General features: G+C 40.5%; 1 protein-coding gene across 6 annotated transcripts in view; it reads right to left on the reverse strand.

Annotated features, from left to right (window-relative positions):
- MAPK8IP3 (mitogen-activated protein kinase 8 interacting protein 3) overlaps positions 1 to 17,827 on the reverse strand; it is a 113,717-nt gene that overhangs the window by 19,223 nt on the left and 76,667 nt on the right. For 5 of the 6 annotated variants that reach the window (XM_089682632.1, XM_089682608.1, XM_089682625.1 and 2 more), the window contains 11 exons: positions 17,614 to 17,773; positions 10,999 to 11,094; positions 10,735 to 10,893; positions 9,433 to 9,598; positions 7,858 to 8,043; positions 6,884 to 7,067; positions 5,084 to 5,203; positions 3,231 to 3,311; positions 2,057 to 2,124; positions 1,815 to 1,963; positions 1,318 to 1,489 (listed from right to left, as the gene is read on the reverse strand). In XM_089682632.1, coding sequence (XP_089538758.1) covers positions 1,318 to 1,489; positions 1,815 to 1,963; positions 2,057 to 2,124; positions 3,231 to 3,311; positions 5,084 to 5,203; positions 6,884 to 7,067; positions 7,858 to 8,043; positions 9,433 to 9,598; positions 10,735 to 10,893; positions 10,999 to 11,094; positions 17,614 to 17,773 — 1,541 coding nt within the window. The remainder of the gene's footprint in view (positions 1 to 1,317; positions 1,490 to 1,814; positions 1,964 to 2,056; positions 2,125 to 3,230; positions 3,312 to 5,083; positions 5,204 to 6,883; positions 7,068 to 7,857; positions 8,044 to 9,432; positions 9,599 to 10,734; positions 10,894 to 10,998; positions 11,095 to 17,613; positions 17,774 to 17,827) is intronic. The other variant, XM_089682617.1, reaches the window with a different exon arrangement.

Raw genomic sequence — 17,827 nt, forward strand, 5'->3', positions numbered from 1 at the left:
AAAAGTAATATACAGAGTGTAAGTGTAAGAAGTGTGTAAGGTACAGAGTGTAGGGGTTAGGAATAAAAGTAACGTACAGAATGTGGTGCTCAGGAGCTTGTTATAGGGGTCATAACTGTGTAATGTAGAGAGTATGAGCTCAGGAGTGTGTTATGTACAGTGTGTAGGGGTCAGAAGTGTGTAATGTAGAGAGTGTGGGGCTTAAGAGTATGTTACGTACAGTGCATAGGGGTCAGGAGTGTGTAATATACAGAGTGTAGGGCTCAGGAGTGTGTTATGTACAGAGTGTAGGAATCAGGATTGTGTAATGTACAGAGTGTAGGCATCAGGAGTGTGTTATGTACAGTGTGTAGGGGTCAGGAGTAAAAGTAACATACATACACACACACATGCACATAAACATACATACACACTTGCCTCCACTTTTAACCCAGCCTTTCTTAATCAGGATGCTGTGGCACCCCTGATGAAACCAGATGACACCCCAAGGTGCTGCAATACCCCAGTTGTGAAAGGCTGATAAATAATTAGAGAATAGTAGGTCACATGCATAAGGGTTCGAAGGAGGAACTATAGTATTTATAGCAACCAATTGACCTTTTCAGTCTCTGAAGACTGCTTTTACAGTTCATTAATTCATATAAATAGTCCTAATTATTGCTGCTGCAGATCTAATAGATGAAGATGTGGCAAAAAAATCAAATGAACCATAATGAGCTGGTTCTTCCTTCTCACTGGACTTTCAGTTCCCCTACTTTTGTCCCAGCACCACAGATATCCCTGCAGTTCCTGTAGTTTTTTTTTAATTAATTTTTCTGTAACTTCACCAAATTGTTTATATAGGAAAGTAGCAAAAGTAGTAAATCCACACACTGCTAATCCTTTGCGTACAAAAATGGTATTCTGTCAGCAGGGGCAGAACACTCCATCCACCTCCTCCCTCTGATGTGCTTCATCTGCTACTGGAGCTTAATCACAGAGCTCTATGATTTAGCTCCCATCCCAAGTGAAACATGTAAGTGGTAGGAGATGGGTGGAGTGTCTCTTTCCCTGCTGGCAGAATAGAGATTTTTGGGTTGATTTACTAAAAGCAAATAGACTGTGCACTTTGCAAGTGCAGTTGCTCCAGTGCTTAGTAAATGAGGTGAAGCTTCCCATTACAAGGACTACCCAATCTATTGGGTCTGTTTACCTCTAGTAAATCAACCTATTAGTATGCAAGGAATCAGCACTGTGCTGCATCAGTACTTTCCTATGGAGCTACAACATGAACTGACCAATTCTGATCACTGTCAGAAGTACCCTTAGTCCACTCACCTAACATTTTACTGACATAAGGCTCAATGTCCACATCCTGAAGGTGTTGGTGGGTGTGCGCATGGTACAGCCTGAGCGTAGAATCTAACCGAATCGATACCCACACTCCATCCCCGATCCAGGCCAGCTGTCGCACCTGGCTCTCCCTTCGAGGATGAGCATCAAATGACTTCTGAAAACCAGAGAAGAAAATGACTAATTAACAAATAGTTATTAATCCTGTATTGAAAAAAGTATTCTATATAAGTACATTTAGGTTTTCAAAAACTAGGGTAGGAGCTGCTTAACTATCGTCTGCATAAACTGTCATACAGTAAAATAGCTATAAGACCCTATAAGACCATGTTGACCTCTAAACTTCATTATAAAGGAAACCCCATCTCAGTCTGTATATACTGTTCAGGTAATACATCCAAATTAGAAGGAAAATTCTGTGACTGCCCAACCCATTATACCACCATGATGTCATAGGTTCTTTGGTTGTCTTCTCTGGTTACCTCTATCTGCATGGTTTTGGGCTGAATCACGTGTATTTTGTTCTTGTATCCACACCAGACTCTGTCATATACTACAGCCATACACCGGATGGAATGATGTGTGTGTCCGAGGTCCATCAAGTGGTAATTACTGAGGTCCCACTGTCGGTCTTTTCAGAATAAAAGGGAAAATTTAATTATACTCAAGCAGCAATGTTATTAGGTTAACAAGTGAAAACACAATAAAAGAGAACTGCTATTACCTTCTCCCCTGTGGAAAATGGCCAATGTCCCATCTGCTAGGGCCACCAAAACCCGTCCTTTGACATGCCTGAGAAAAGAAAGATTGAGAGATAAATAAATCTATTCAGAATTTTGTCATTAGCTATTTCTAGTGTCAAAACTACATCACCTGATGCAAGCCCCATGGAATTTACTTTTAAAACAGGGCCAAGTGTTAGTGATGCCAGTACTCACATCCAGCAACCTAATTCTATGTGTTTTTTCCTCTTTGAGAATGAAGTATATCATCAAATTTGTTGCTAGGAATAGCATAACTATCTGCCTTTTCAGTAGTTCTAATTGTGTTATGTGGGCTAATGAAAAAAACATTTCCTTTTTCCACATTATTTGAAACATGTACATGTGGGAATAGCAAGCTTGCATAATGTGCTGTAATCCATACCAGCACCATCCAGTCTCATTTAGTTGGCAAATGCCATGATGTCAGTGGGATTCAAGGGGACAAAGGGATCAATTTGAAAACTTAGAACTGAAACTCAGCACTGTTATAACCTATGGAATACTTAAAATCAGGCTCATTTAGGATCTCTGCTGCCCAACCTGCGGCACTAGCACCTATTGTGAGTCCCTTAGGTCCCCTGCAGACACTAAACTTTGTTTTCCTTCCCTAGATGCTTACTCAAGCAATTGTTCTGAAAATTTCAATTTTTCAGAAGAAATACAAGGAAACAAAATATTTTTCTCATGGCTTTAAATTTTACATCTCTAAGCACAAGTAATTTTTGGGGGGCTGTGGGGAGCCTAAATATAAAAGCATTGATTTGGAAAAGGGGCTGCAATAGTAGCAATCTCTAGCAGTCTCTTGTAATGTGTCTCAGGTCTATGACCATCTACTGACGAATGTACCTAGTCTCTAACAACTCCTATAGCATGTCTGTAGTCTCTTACCATTTCTTCTTGTATGTCTCCAGGCTCTGGCAGCTTTTGTAGCATTGCATTCACTGAATAATATGTGTGGCGCTCGGCAATATCTAGGGCCGCTTGAGGCCCCTATATAAGATAAATAGACCACCTCTGCCTTAAATTGTACAATGTAATACTTGAAGGAATGATATGTTGAGCGATGGATCAATTTGTACATCATGGGTAAGCACCAATACCCTACTGATAATAAAATGACTAGTATGTACTTACACAAGACTCAATACTGAATCCTTTAATTTTATAGAATGCAGACACTTCTTCCAGTTGGAAACTGCTGAGTGAACATATAGCCTGAAATGTGAAAGGGATTGTTCATTAGTGGTTTATACATTATATGCTCTTAACAAGTGTTAAACATTTATATCAGGACATGCTTGAGGATTATTAAGAAAACAGCACAAAAAACTGTGGTATGCCGCAAACCAGTTTTCCCTTATTACTCATGTAGGAAGTCAGAACAATGATAGATGATTGGTTTCTGCAGGATACCTGTTAGAAAAAGTACTGCAGGGCACACTGCAAAACAGTGCAGGTCTGAACATCTATAGAATAGAATGCACACAACTACATTTTTATATTTCAATCTGTCTATATTTCAATTTTATTTATGTAGAGCTACCCTCTCGAGGGTTGCTGAGTTTTTGGGTCCCCCCAAGCTCTGCATATCCAGGCAACATGCACTTTCCAACACTCTCATCCAAAGTCAGTAAAAAACTCCTTGAGCTTGAGAACAAAAGACATACGATCGGCTGTACTCCAAACAATCTACTTTATTGAACCAAGATAAAACCAATACAGACAGTGGAAGTACAGTGGGAGACTGGCAGTTAAACGCGTTTCATGCTAAAGACAGCGCTTATTCATTACCCAGTGGACCCATGTACAAAGTGTTGGTTTTAAGTCCTTGAGCTTGGTTTTGTTGTTTTTTAGGGAGTTAACAACTTGGATGGGGTCTAGGGGTATATGGGATAACCTAGAAACTATACAACTTTGAGGATGAACTTCGCAGCAAAAATGGACAAAAATCAGCTAACAATTTCTGTAAGGAGCACTGGGTCCCCTTTGGTGAACCTCCTCAGACCCCAGATGAAAATCTCCTCATCCACCGGCTGAACTGAGGGTGTCCCTGAGCAAAGGATTCCAAGATCTACAATGAAGTAGTCCCAGGGAGAATTAGTTGGATATTGCACCTGACAGCCCTCTCCTTTCTGTGGCCCAGGGGGTGTAGAAATACTCACACTGTCCTGTTCCTGTAGTTTAATGGGTTGCAGCTGCTTTCAGGCCTTTACGCTGGGTGGGCTCCTTCCCTGATGACAGGCTGTCTTTCCTAGCAAAATGCTGTGGAAATGGAGATCCTTCTGTTCAGCTTCAGCCTGTAGGAAGGCTTCTCTCTGCAGGGCCCCCTCCCAGGCTCCACACACCAGCACCTTTCTCCAATCCATCTTCCACCCAAATCCAACTCCCCTGCTGCTCAGGATCTCCCACATTTAAGGGTTGTCCTTGCCACCTTGCCTGGCCTCCTGCCTGGAGATTGGCCAGGTTCCCTCAAACATTCAAATCCAGGCCTCCTCCTCTCCTCCGCCCCTCCTCCAGAAAGTGCCAGAGATTTCTAGAATGTTGGGAGGGCTCCAGAAGCCCTGACACGTAGAACCTCCTAGCTTGACCTGAGGTTCCCTTTCTGACCTGAGGCAAGTCTCTGACTCATAGACAAAAGTCCTACTTAACCCAGAGGGCACTACATCTACAACTGCGCTTTTTGTCTGATATGCTAAATCCTGCAATTACTAATTTGCCGATGTGCTACTTTTTGTACCTTGCAGTAACACCTGTACATTATAGAGGATGTATTCAGGAGTACATACAGCAGCTGGTGACTGTCAGAGTAAGCAGAGAAGTGCCAACATGAAATGTCACATCTTCATGTCTATGTAAGGGCAGCCTTATTAAATAGAGACTAATGTTTTAGCACAGTATTGGTTTTTTTTCAATTCAAAGCATAATACCGAAATGCATGAATGCTCCTTTCAACAGTAAATTGTGTTGCCTTTCCTACACTAACATACCAGCCATTTTGTGCTCCAAGCCACATTGTGGGTGCTGCACTTGTGACTGCAGGGGTCTCACTGTTTGTCTCCGTCTCTTGCTGTGCTGTGCTTACTTCTGGTTTTAGATGTCCATTTTCACTAAAAATGGGAAGAAGAATAGTAAAAAAAAAACAGTTACATCTTTCCACAAAACATTCTAACACATTCTTCTTTTACTCTAGTTCAGGGGTGTCCAAACTTCGGTCCAAGGCGTTCATGTGGCCAAAGATGGCTATAGATGCGGCTCAACAAAAAATTGAAAACTTACTTAAAAATACTAAATTTGGGAGGAAGTTTTTGTAAAAATGCATTTACACTTAGTGAATACTTCTGAAGAAAAAAAGTGTTATCTTCCCAAAGAAAAATATCCCTCTTCAAAATCATGCCTTATGTCATTAGTTTTCGGCAGTATGTACAGTATATTTGTAAGCAACTACATCCAAGGATGAAGCACACGAAGGGCAAAATTAGAACCAAAATATCTGATGAGCACATTGAGAATTCATTGAGAATTAATACTACATCCATAGAACCAGATATTGATGTGTTAGTTTATCAAAAACAGTGTTAAATATCGTACTAGTTTTATAATGCCTTCTTTTACTTTTATAATTTAAAAAAATGTAAAAATGAAGTTTTCTTACATTATCTATATCAGTGACTCGTGATCTGCCTGACTTTTTCTGCTCATCAGCTGTCCTTATTATTAATGTTTTTTATGTGTGACGCAAGTCAATTCCTCTTTTACCAGCGTGGCCAAGGAAAGTCAAAAGGTTCTACACCCCTGCTAAGCTAAAACAGCCACCACAGGACTGGTAAGCTGAAATACAGGCAAACCGCAATACAGCCTCTTCCTGGACTCACTGTAGCCCTTTTTTGAATAATAAAGGAGCATCAACAGACCAATGACATCAACACTCTGCTCTTCTCTCTATAAGCATGTTTGATGTGACCGCCCACCCCATTCACTATAATGACAGGTCGCTGGCAAGAGCAGCTAATGCCATTGATTACCTTTGGTGATTGCTTCTGGATGAACACAAAGTGCCCCTACACTTCGCACCAGCCTTAATCGCCAGTGTGAATGTAGCAAAAAAAAATTATTATTATTATTATGCACAATTATACACGATTTATATAGCGCCAACAGTTTGCGCAGAGCTTTACAAAATGAAGGCAGCCATTACAGTTAAAATACAATTTGGTACAAGAGGAAACAGAGAACCCTGCTCTTTAGAGCTTATAGTCTGATTGGCTCAATGAGCTGCCCTGTCTCTTCCAATGTGGGTGCTGCTATACCAGGGATTACAGGATAGATTCACACACATGATACTGCCAGTAGATAGTCACTTACTTTGATAGAGTTACAATGCTCCCTTTCAGGCAGTAAAATCACAGTAGCAATACCCCCTACTGTTGCTGCAGCTGCTTAGAAGTTGGTACAGTGGATAGTCCTATTGGTGATTAGCCACACCTAGTCCTGCCCTCATCTCTTTAAGTTGGCAAATATTGCTCTATCTGCAAGAGCCTAGGGAAATTACATAAAAAAAAATAAAAATATCTGCTCAGAGAGTACATCCTACCCCTCCAGCCTTGTCTATCAAGGTGCAGGAGAAATACAGCTTCCCAGCTGCAATTACCATTGACATTTAATTAAATGACTTTAATTTAGGAATATTTAACATGCTAGCTTGCAATAAAAAGATCTATTTATCACTCTAAGAGAAAAAAAACTAAAGGGTTTAGATGGATTTTAATTTAAATATGTTAACTCTGTACCTGCAGAGCCTGCCATTGGCAACAGGTGCCGGGTCAGTGAAAACATGCTCTGTGAGGGGTCCTGGTCGGACCTGCGCCGGTTCTGCTTCACTGGCAGTGGTTTCTGATACCTCCAAGGCTTCTGTAGCTTCCTCTGCTGATTGGTGCTGGTTGAGTTTACCATTACTGGTTGTGGAGACCTCCCCTGAGGAACAGATGGCATCACTACTATTATCACAGTACTGCTGAATAAGGCTCAGATAAAGACAAAGACAATCTAGAGGTTACATAACAATAGTGGAGTGCCTTTATGGTTTAAGAAAACATTTCTGTTCAGCATTACAACACTGACAATTGGGTTGCAATAATGATCATGGTGACTCTAAGAAACTTTTTTTTTCTTCTTCTTTTTAACCTTTTCTTTTTTCTGTTATTTTCCGTTCTCTTTCTATTACCCTCCCTATTATTTTTATTTTTCCATTATCTTGTTTTCCATTTTGCCCAGTCATTCACTTTTGTGTTTTCCTTTCCTTTCTCTTGCTCTCCTTTGTACCCTTCCCTCTCCTTTCTCTTTCTGTTTCTTTGGAGAGTTTTTTCTATCCCTTTGCCTTTTCCTGCTTTCTTTTCCCATCTATACATTTTCCTGCTTTCCTTCCCTATTTTTCTGTTATTTCCTTCTTGCACTTTCCCATTTTTCTTCCCCAATTATTCTTTTGCTCTTCCCTTTTCCTCTGTATCTTCTGCACCTTCTCTCTTAAAACATTACCCAAAGCTCACGCAGCAAAAACAAAAAAAAACGAATTTTGGGGATATTTAGTATTCTTTTGCTTTTTTGGCCTTTCTGATGTTTGGGCATGACCAGACTCAGCTGCTCCTAGCATATCAGATACTGAATCTTGTGCTGAGATATCAGTACAAACCCTAATGCCATAATCAACTCTTTAGAAACTGGAAGTAATTTCGTACTGGGATGTGGAGATTTTGGAAGCACTAACCCTGACTCTTGTCCAGTACTGGGGTATCACCCCGAGAGGAACAGTTGCTTCGTGGCACATTGCATCTAGTGGCGCACCCTACAATGGTGATTCCTGCCAGGACCCCGTCAGTGTCACCTGAGTCCTCGGGATTGACATCTCCCTCCAGAAATATCTCGCCCGGTGGATAATCACTGTCACTGGCAGCTGCAGAATACAAAATTACAGGTTAGTAAGTAGTAAAATAACTTATAGACATCTACCAGTAGATATATGAGATGTCATCTTTATTGCCTAAGCTGACAAAATATAAGGGTGCACAGTTTTAAAGGGTTCAGGTTTTCATGCTATTAATCACTCCCCTGTTCAACTCAGAATGCATTTATTTTGGTGGTGGTCAATAATTTGAGTCCGATATGTCATGGGCTATGGCTATCCAATGATCTTCCTCCACCATCTTCATTAGAACTTCAAAAGCCAATAAGTATGGAAACACTTCCTATTACAGTTTGATGGGAACTATCTCAGAACAGGGATTAACCAATGGTATATGTAACTTTGGAACATCTCATACTGCCAGGATGGAGGACAGGAGATAATTTTGTGCAGAACTGACCAAAAGAATCCTTTGACTAAGATAACAATAATGAACAGGTCTTTGATGAGTTATTACTATTTTAACTCCTTAGAGTTTCTTGTGGGTTTTTTTTTAAGATAAAGAAGTGTTCATAGGAAAGTTTTAAGATGAGCACATAGGTATAATGTATTAGTACCTAATGTATCTAATAAACACATTTTATGAACAACAAATATTAGGATAAGCAAGTTTTTTCTTTGAACACCCTCCAAATTCCCTAAGAAAATCAGAACTTGCACCTTACCTTAGTTGAGAATGTATTGTATATTACAGTATGGTAGTTCTGACAATTTAGCATTGTTTAAAACAACAAGTTGACATAGACTGACTATGTTCCTTAAAGCGTAATGGTCTCTGTTTAAGGGCTTTTGTTTGCTGCAAACAGTTTACAAGTCTATGGGAATGCAAAACCCACTTGAAGTAGGTCAATGCAGCTCAGAAATAGGCAAACAGAAAGTCAAAAGCACTTATCGATGAATTTTGAACAATCTCAGAAGCTTCTCAAACTGATGCCATCGACACAAGACCAAAGGCTGTTGACACAGGCCCTAACTCGAATATTTAGGCAAAAGCAACTGGCATATGAATAAATTACAAAAATGTTTAAGTGGCTTTTCAGGAGTGTTTTTGTTCTTCTAAAGGCCAAAATTAGTGCCAACTAAGTTAACCAAGAATGGAGTTGGAATCTAATTGAATAGGAATCATACACACGGATGATTTGCCACATTGGTGAACAAGTTTGAAACTGACCTTGCCATCCATGTAGAACATATTTTGAAAAGATCACCAGTCTATGGAAAAGAGTCTTTGCATTAGAAGAAAGTAGGAATCTTAAATATGGTTTGCTGGAATCCTCGCACAATATGTAGTAGTAATTGGAGGATGAATATTTTTTATATAAATCTGGATTGTTACTAAACAAGGGAAAAATGGAATTTAATCTTGGGGTATTATCATACCAGGAATACTGGCGATGCACAGCACATGGGCATTGCAGACTGTGAACTGGTCTACCAGGGTGCCGGGCTGATTGGCATCAATGATAACAACTTTGCTTGTTGACAAAGTGCTGGTAAGGATCCATACTCGGCTGGAAGTGGCATCAGCTTCATGAAGCTCCTTAGTCTGCAAATAGAATTGATCCAATAATTAAACACTCAATATACTATTTACAGCACAACTCCCCCACCATTTTCACAAATCTAATGCTGTACGTAAGGCACTCGAGAACAGTATTCATCACTTATTTTTTTCTGCTCTGCCTACACTGACCTTGAAGTTTCTTACTGTGCTAAACTGAAATGTCCAGAAGTCCCACAGTTTCTGTTGTCTATGTTTCTCTACAAATGACAACAGAATGTATGCCTATTACATGCTACAGTCACCCCACATCAAGTACCACTTGAGAATGCCCAATTGAACACAAAGAATACTTCAAAAGCATGTGCAGTCGCAAGCAAACCATTTAATTAAAATTATTTATAAAATGTATTTTTTTGCTTTCCTACCACAATTCTAGTTGTTGCAATGCACTAAAAGAAAGTAAAGTTACAATGTCAGTGCAATTATTGTATATACTTATAGGGAAATGTGCTGACATCTGAGCTATGTAAGTTTCTTGGCAAGTTGACTTACATGTTGATTCCTTATATCACCTAGAAATGTCAGCGTTGCAATATCCCCACCAGAACTCCCAAATCTAACTGTTGTAGCTGTTACAAAGCCAAATGATGGTGTTGCGCACTTCTAATGGATTCTCCATAATGAAGAAAAATAATTGGACAACCCAACTGCAACAATGCCATCTTTGCTCTTTTTGTGTAAAGAGGCAAAGACTTTGACAGTGGAAAAAATAATCTAGCATGTTAAGGTAGTAGCTAGCCAGCTAAGTTACCAGCAAGGTCAAAGAACCTACTAATGAGTACAGTAAGTCCCCTACATACAAACAAGTTCTGTTTCGAGAGCACATTTGCGAGTACAATTTGTTCATACGTCCAACAAAGTCTGTGCTTGCAGCTAAGGGCTGCGAACGCAGATCAGTGTGTTCAGGTAAGGGGAGGAATCCTCCGTCAGAACACAAAGGCACAGCAACGGAAATCGTTGCACCAACATTGCTTGTGTTGGTACGGCAATCTGTTGCCGTACCAAAATCTGTAATGTTCATATGTCGGGGACATCCTGTACTGTTCCTCTTAATGCTGAAATAGATTTGATTTTATAATTTGGAGTGATATCATCTGACTCATTTGCTTTGTTCTTACCTTCTTCTTCTCCGGTGACGTATGTGTGCTCTTGCTCTCCCCTTCCACTTCCGATTCAGTTGTCAGAGGATCCCGACCAGTTACTGCTTTAACACCAACTGCACATTCCTCCTCAATTTGCTTCCAACCAGTTAAATCCACTCCAGCTGCACACCACAACTGCGAGAGACAACAAGGAGATTTTATCATCTCAAAAAACAGTGTTTTATAAATGAATATCTCAGATAACTATGACTAGGCAAAAACAGATGGTTATGCTATTACCTTCATAGTGGGGTCTTTCTCCACAAGAGGCCTGCAGTAGACAGGCACTGGAACATTCTTCATACGATTATCTTCTTGCCCTCCATTTGGACTCAGCTGAAAAGTTTCAAGACAAAATATATAAAGTTCTTTGGGGATTCACAACTTGTGTAAGGGGTAACTGAGGTGTAGTGTGCCATCATAGTTTATCCAGGCACTTTTGTTGGGTAATCAGTTGCAATGCTCAGCCAGATGGAAACACCTTAAGCAAAGGTTCAACTACACCAGAGAAAAAGGTCAGAAAATATGGTGGTGTGCAGCAACTGTTTATTCTGATACAACATGTTTTGTCTGAAATACGGACTGTGTAATATACCCAAAAATTAGAGCAACTTTTCTCAACCAGAGTTCAGCGGAGCAGTTCTTTGAGCAGAGAGCATTGCAAAATGGTCTTCTACTTACACTGACCACAGCACAAGGAGGCACTTCTACAACAAACATTAAAGTAGAACTTTCAGAAAAGGGAAACTTCCTGATTAATAGCCACCATCCCCAGAATATAGAATAAACATACAGAAGGGACCCCCTAAGTTAAATGGGACTTTGAAGACATAAATACATGAACTAAAAAATATATGAAATCTTTATTTTCCATCAAATTTTCACACATATAAACATTATGGCATGACAAACCATTTCCAGAAGATCATATTGTAACATGACGTCACCATCAATGATATTGTTTGGTTACAGAGAAAATTAATAAAGATCCAACACGTTTCAGAGTAATTTCACTCCTTCCTCAGGGAAAAGAAAAGTCTGCACAAAGGTGATATAATCTGCGAGACTGAAAGTATATTTGTTTAGAACACAACATATGTCCATAAGAAATATCTGCATAACTCCAAGTACAGTATATGGATATACTCACAATATAGAGAAGTAAAAAGACACATGAATAAATCTTCAACCAAACTTAAAAGCAAGGCTTCAATTTGCCGCCACCTCCCAGCCAGAGCATGGATACCCAGGACCCCCCAAAACGGAACACGAAGGCCACCCAGATCACTGCAAAAAAGGGCTAAGATAGTAAAGAACATCTCCAATAAGAAATTCACACAATAGAAAAAGCCATTACATAGCCTCTGGAATAAACCCACCATTGTACTTGTGAGCATCTAGATATTTCCAAAAAATCATTCACATCTATACAGATAAACCGGAGAACGTGTAGGTATGAATCTTCAAAAATATGTATCCGGACAAGCCACATGGACTTTTAAAAATAATATCAATGGGGAAACAGATAAATATATGTATCATTGAACCAACAAAAATGGAGGAAAATGCATACATACAAGGCCCTGATTCCTAAAAAGAAGGGGAAAACTTCCTACTGGATATAAAAATCAGCATAATTCTCACTATGAAAAAAAACGATGTACCGCAATCTAGGAAAATCCGCACTGACCCACAAGAGCAGGGAATATCAAAGTGTGAAAGGCAGACCCCAAATATATAGGAACCTCATCCAATCATCTGGCAGTGACTGACAGCATCCAAGTCGGCAGGCAGGGAGAATAAAATGGCGCCCAGACGCCAACCCCACGCTGCTTCAACAAGGAATGCCGCTGGGATCCGCCCCCCGATGCCTCAGGTGCGCGGTGTCACCACAACTTGTCGTGCGGAATGACGCCATTCATCAGCAGACCACCGACATGCTGGGGAAGAAAACACGGCCACTGGACCACAGAGGAGCGGCATAAGCCAGGACCCCAGGCCGTGGCGGCCATGCATTGCTGCACTCACCAGGCCAGAAGAAGCCCAGTGGTGCAGCCCTAGCATGCCGGGCACTGAAAGGAAAGGCTCAGGCACCCGAGTTCAAGCCCCACCCGACCCCATAACAGTGGAGGCAACAAAGCAAAGTCATGCACATCATTAATATATATTATACAAGCCATATATATAATACATCAAAACTGTACAAAAGACACACAAAATACAAGGCCAAAAATTACATAAACCAGGTAGATCTCAGACAATGATACCGAATGAAGATGGATATACATTCCACATATAGCGTATTGATGCAACATCATATTAGGTATGACGCAAAATATCAAGCATGGCAACACAAGTGGGCAGGACACATGGATAAAGGGAGGCTCATTGTGTAACTTATTTTTCCATACCGCCAGAAACAAACCCCTTTAAAAAGGGCCTAAAATTGACCAATTGACCATATCAAACAAAGTGAATATAAGGGTGACTCATGTAGAGATGCCTGCAAACTAAAAGGCACTTTCTGTTGTGGGGCATGCAACTATTGTAGATACATGTATATGGAAGCACAACCTAGATTACCGAATGGGGTTCCTTTCAAATCCAAACATTTTGCCAATTGTTGAACTGCGGGGGGGGGGATATATTTACTTCTATGTGAATGTGGTTGTTTCTATGTGGGCAAGACAAAGTTGGAGTTTTGGAGGCCAGCGTATAGACACATAAAAAGTATGTGGACAGGTGACCCTGAATTACCTTTGGGGCGCCATGTCCTTATGGTACATAATGGTCAATTTCCAAAAATTTAATTTCTTATTCTTGACATCCAAGCTGCAGGGGGGGCGACTGGAACAAGTTTTCATTGCAGTTGGAGGTTAGATAGATTTTCCATCTACATGTTACCTCCCCCCCCTGGCTTGAATGAATTGGTCAATTCTAAAATTGATTCTAAAAAAGGCCTAAGCCCTTTCTACAGGGGTTTCTTCTTGCGGTATGGAAAAATAAGTTATGCAATGAACCTCCCTTTATCCATGTGTCCTGCCCACTTGTGTTGCCATGCTTGATATTTTGCCTCATACTTAATATGATGTTGCATCAGTGCCCTATGTATGTGGAATGTATATCCTTCTTCATTCTGTATAATTGTCTGAGATCTCCTTGGCTCATTTTCGGCCTTGTATTTTGTGTGTCTTTTGTACAGTTTTGATGTATTATATATATGGCTTTGTTTTGTTGCCTCCATGGCTATGGGGTTGGGTGGGGCTTGAACTTGGATGCCTGGGCCTTCCCTTTCAGCGCTGGGCACACTGGTGCTGCACCACTGGGCTTCTTCTGGCCTGATGAGTGCAGCAATACACGGCCATTATGATCTGGGGTCCTGACTTATGCCGCTCCTCTCTGGTCCGGCAGCTGTGTTTTCCTCCCTAGCGTGTTGATGGTCCGCCAATGCATGGCGTCACTCTGCACAACATGGTGGGGTGACGCAACGGGGGGCGGATCCCAGTGGCATTCCTTGTTGAGGCAGAATGGGATTGGCGTCTGGGCGCCATTTTTTCCTCCCTGTCTGCCCACTTGGATGCTGTCAGTCACTGCCAGATGATTGGATGGACCTCTTAATGAGGTTCCTATATATTTGGGATCTGCCTTTCACACTTTGGTACTCCCTGCTCTTGTGGGCCAGTGCGGATTCTTCTAGAATGTGGTATGGCGTTTTTTTCATGGTGAGCATTATGCTGATTTTTATATCCATTAGGAAGTTTTCCCCTTCTTTTTGGGAATAAGGGCCTTGTATTTATGCATTTGCCTCCATTTTTGTTTGTTCAATTATATAAATGTTTATCGGTTTCCCCATTGATATTATTTTTAAAGGTCCATGTGGCTTGTCCAGATGCATATTTTTGAAGATTCATACCTACACATTCTCCGGTTTATCTGTATAGATGTAAATTAATTTTTGGAAATATCTAGATGCTCACAAGTACAATGGTGGGTTTATTCCAGAGGTTATGTAATGGCTTTTTTCTACTGTGTGAATTTCTTATTGGAGATGTTCTTTACTATCTAAGCCCTTTTTGCAGTAATCTGGGTGTCCCTCGTGCCCCGTTTTGGGGGGGGTTCTGGTCACCCGAGACCCGCCAGTGCTCTGACTGGGAGGTGGTGGCAAATTGAAGCCTTGCTTTTAAGTTTGGTTGAAGATTTATTCATGTGTCTTTTTACTTCTCTATATTGTGAGTATATCCATATACTGTACTTGGAGTTATGCAGATATTTCTTATGGACATATGTTGTGTTCTAAACAAATGTACTTTCAATGTTGCAGATTATATCACCTTTGTGCAGACTTTTCTTTCCCTAAGGAAGGAGTGAAATTACTCTGAAACGCATTGGATCTTTACAAATTATCTCTGTAAACAAACATTATCTTTTGATGGTGATGTCATGTTACAATATGATCTTTTGGAAATAGTTTGTAATGCCATAATTTTATATGTGTGAAAATTTGATGGAAAATAAAGATTTCATATATTTTTAGTTCATGTGTTTATACCTTCAAAGTCCCATTTAACTTAGGGGGCCCCTTCTGTATGTTTAAAGTAGAACTTTAGGCAAAACTTGATTTTTCATTTTAGATAGAGTAAGGAAGGGTTATAACCCATCTTTGTCTCATTTCAGAGATTTCCCTTTACTTCTTGTCCCATAGCCAAACAGGAAGTGAAAGGAAATCCCTACAAATTAAGGGAACTCCTTGGGGACCCCTGGGTCACCAGAACTAGTGTCCCCATTGGAAGATTTCCCCTCTATTACTTTTCTTAGGACAACCCAAAATTTGGGATTTTAGTTTACTTTCACTTTAAATGATAATGGTAAACAGGACAAATAGAGAGGGTGAATCTCCTTAACAGGGACACAGACAGCAATAAAAATCTGACAAGCTTTCTAATCCACCCTATCCAAAACTAAAAAAAAGTTTTGCCTTTAGTTATATTTAGGGATACCCCAATTTTTGCTGTGTGCATTTCTTTTCTGGTATTACTATCATTTTAATTTCAAGAATATTACTAAATGTTGCTGTACAGAACAGGAGGGTTTACAATTATCTGCCTCGGATGTAAAATATAATAATTATACCATATTATTTCCTCTTGTATACGGTATAAACCATTCTACAATTTAGTGATCATCTAATGTACAACAAACGTTAGGTATAATTACTTAGCAGGGGTTCCTGAGACCTGAAAAATATTTCAAAGGTTCCTCGCAATGTAAAAAAGTTGAGAGACACATTCAGGTGTCACATGCAAGGATGAATTTTCCTTTTTTTGCTGTAAACTGAAAGAAAACCTGTGCTTTGCATTACCGGGGCAAAAAAACTGTTTGCTTTAGGCTGGCCATACACTCATAGATTTTTTTCACACTGCAAGTTAACAGATTCCTCCATCCACATTATAGAGCATAAATGAGAGAATCCACATGCTGAGCTATTCAATTCTGAGTGGCAGCTATCAAAGTACTCAAACATCGGCTGCATATGCTTGGATGCAGCCGCTGTTTAGCCAACAATTTTATGTCTGATTTCTTTGATTTTTTTAGTGGAAGGATTTCGGGCAGGAGGGGGCTAACAAGGCCTCCCACAACTTGAATTTTGGCTAGTTTATCAGAAAGTGGATGAAATTCGCACAGTGTATAGCCACTTCAGTCTCTCCAGTGAATTGCAGCTTACACAGTACTCTCTGTTACCATTTGTTAGGAGATGAATGTTCAGAAATTTATGTGTTGATTGTATCTGAGGATACATGTGAGGCAAAACATATTAGGAGACATTTGGAAACCATAAATAGGGACTTAGAGGGTACTGACAATGTGAAAACACACTTGAGATTATCTGCCTTAGGCCTGGGAGCAAAACTGAGAAAAATTAAAGTATTTTTTTTTTAGTTTTGGATAGCGTGGGGAACAAGCTTCTGGGGCAGATTCTTTCTATCCAGTCTTGCAGAAATCACTGTGCAGGATCATGATATATCAGTTTTGTGTACATTCCTTATTTGCAGCATTTGCCAAGCCCTGATGAAGGGGGGTTCTTTTGAACCTCCGAAGTGCATTTGCAGAAATGTGACTTTGAATACAATCTACTGATAAACTTTGAACCACTCCTGGCACTTTCCTTCCTGCACACTAGGTCCCTATTGATATCTGCATTCCTATTTAGGGAGATCTAACCAGATTGTTTGTCATCTGGACCATTACCTTTGGAAGAGAAAGGGTAGAATAGCATGTCACAGTTGTCACCAGAATTGAGGGTAAATCTTCCAATGAGACTTGTTCTGGTGATAACTGTCAAAGGTGGGATGTTGCCTCAATTTGAGGAAATTTCCATTTATTTCCTGTGGGGTGTCTGAAGACAGGAAGTGCAGGGAAATCTCCCTGATGGGGATGCAAGCTGATGTTATTTTTAACCCTCACCATTTTAATGAAAAGCTTTTTTTGGGAGTTACAAGTTGTGTACCCACATTAGGGAGTGGTCAATGAAATGTTCAGTGGATGGACAGCCAGAAACAAGGCCTCCCCATTGCTATCTGTCTGCTCTCCATGTTGGCGGCACTAAGATTCCTGCATCCCCTCCCCCGTCCTTGATACTCCTGTATAAGCGTATAATCTGCACATTTCCCCATTACTCTTGATGACCATTTAACAGGCTGAAATAGCATTTCATAAGAAAGAATTAAGAACGTCATAATTATTTTCTAGTCCCCAGAGAAGATCCAAGATATCTAGACATGGCTTCAGTACACAAAAGGACTCCACTCTCTTAAGACAAGTAAACTCCAACCAATGAAGTGAACTTCAGCCACCAACCTGCTTGTACTTAGCAGGCAAGCTCCACCCACAGGCCTGCAGACGACCATCATCGTTGCGCACGTGCTCCCGCACTTGGCGGTACTGCTCCCGCTTTTGCTCACGGCGGGCTGAAGATGCGCAGTCGCTGAGGAGAGAAGCCACAGTGTTACTTCTCAATCTAGAAAAAAAGAGGGATGGAGAGGGTGCAGAGTGTCAGGGGGAGAGCAGAAAG

Source organism: Staurois parvus, unplaced genomic scaffold (genome assembly GCF_062004578.1).
Source record: "Staurois parvus isolate SC_StPar_1 unplaced genomic scaffold, SC_StPar_1.0 ptg000018l, whole genome shotgun sequence".
Lineage (NCBI taxonomy): Eukaryota > Metazoa > Chordata > Amphibia > Anura > Ranidae > Staurois > Staurois parvus.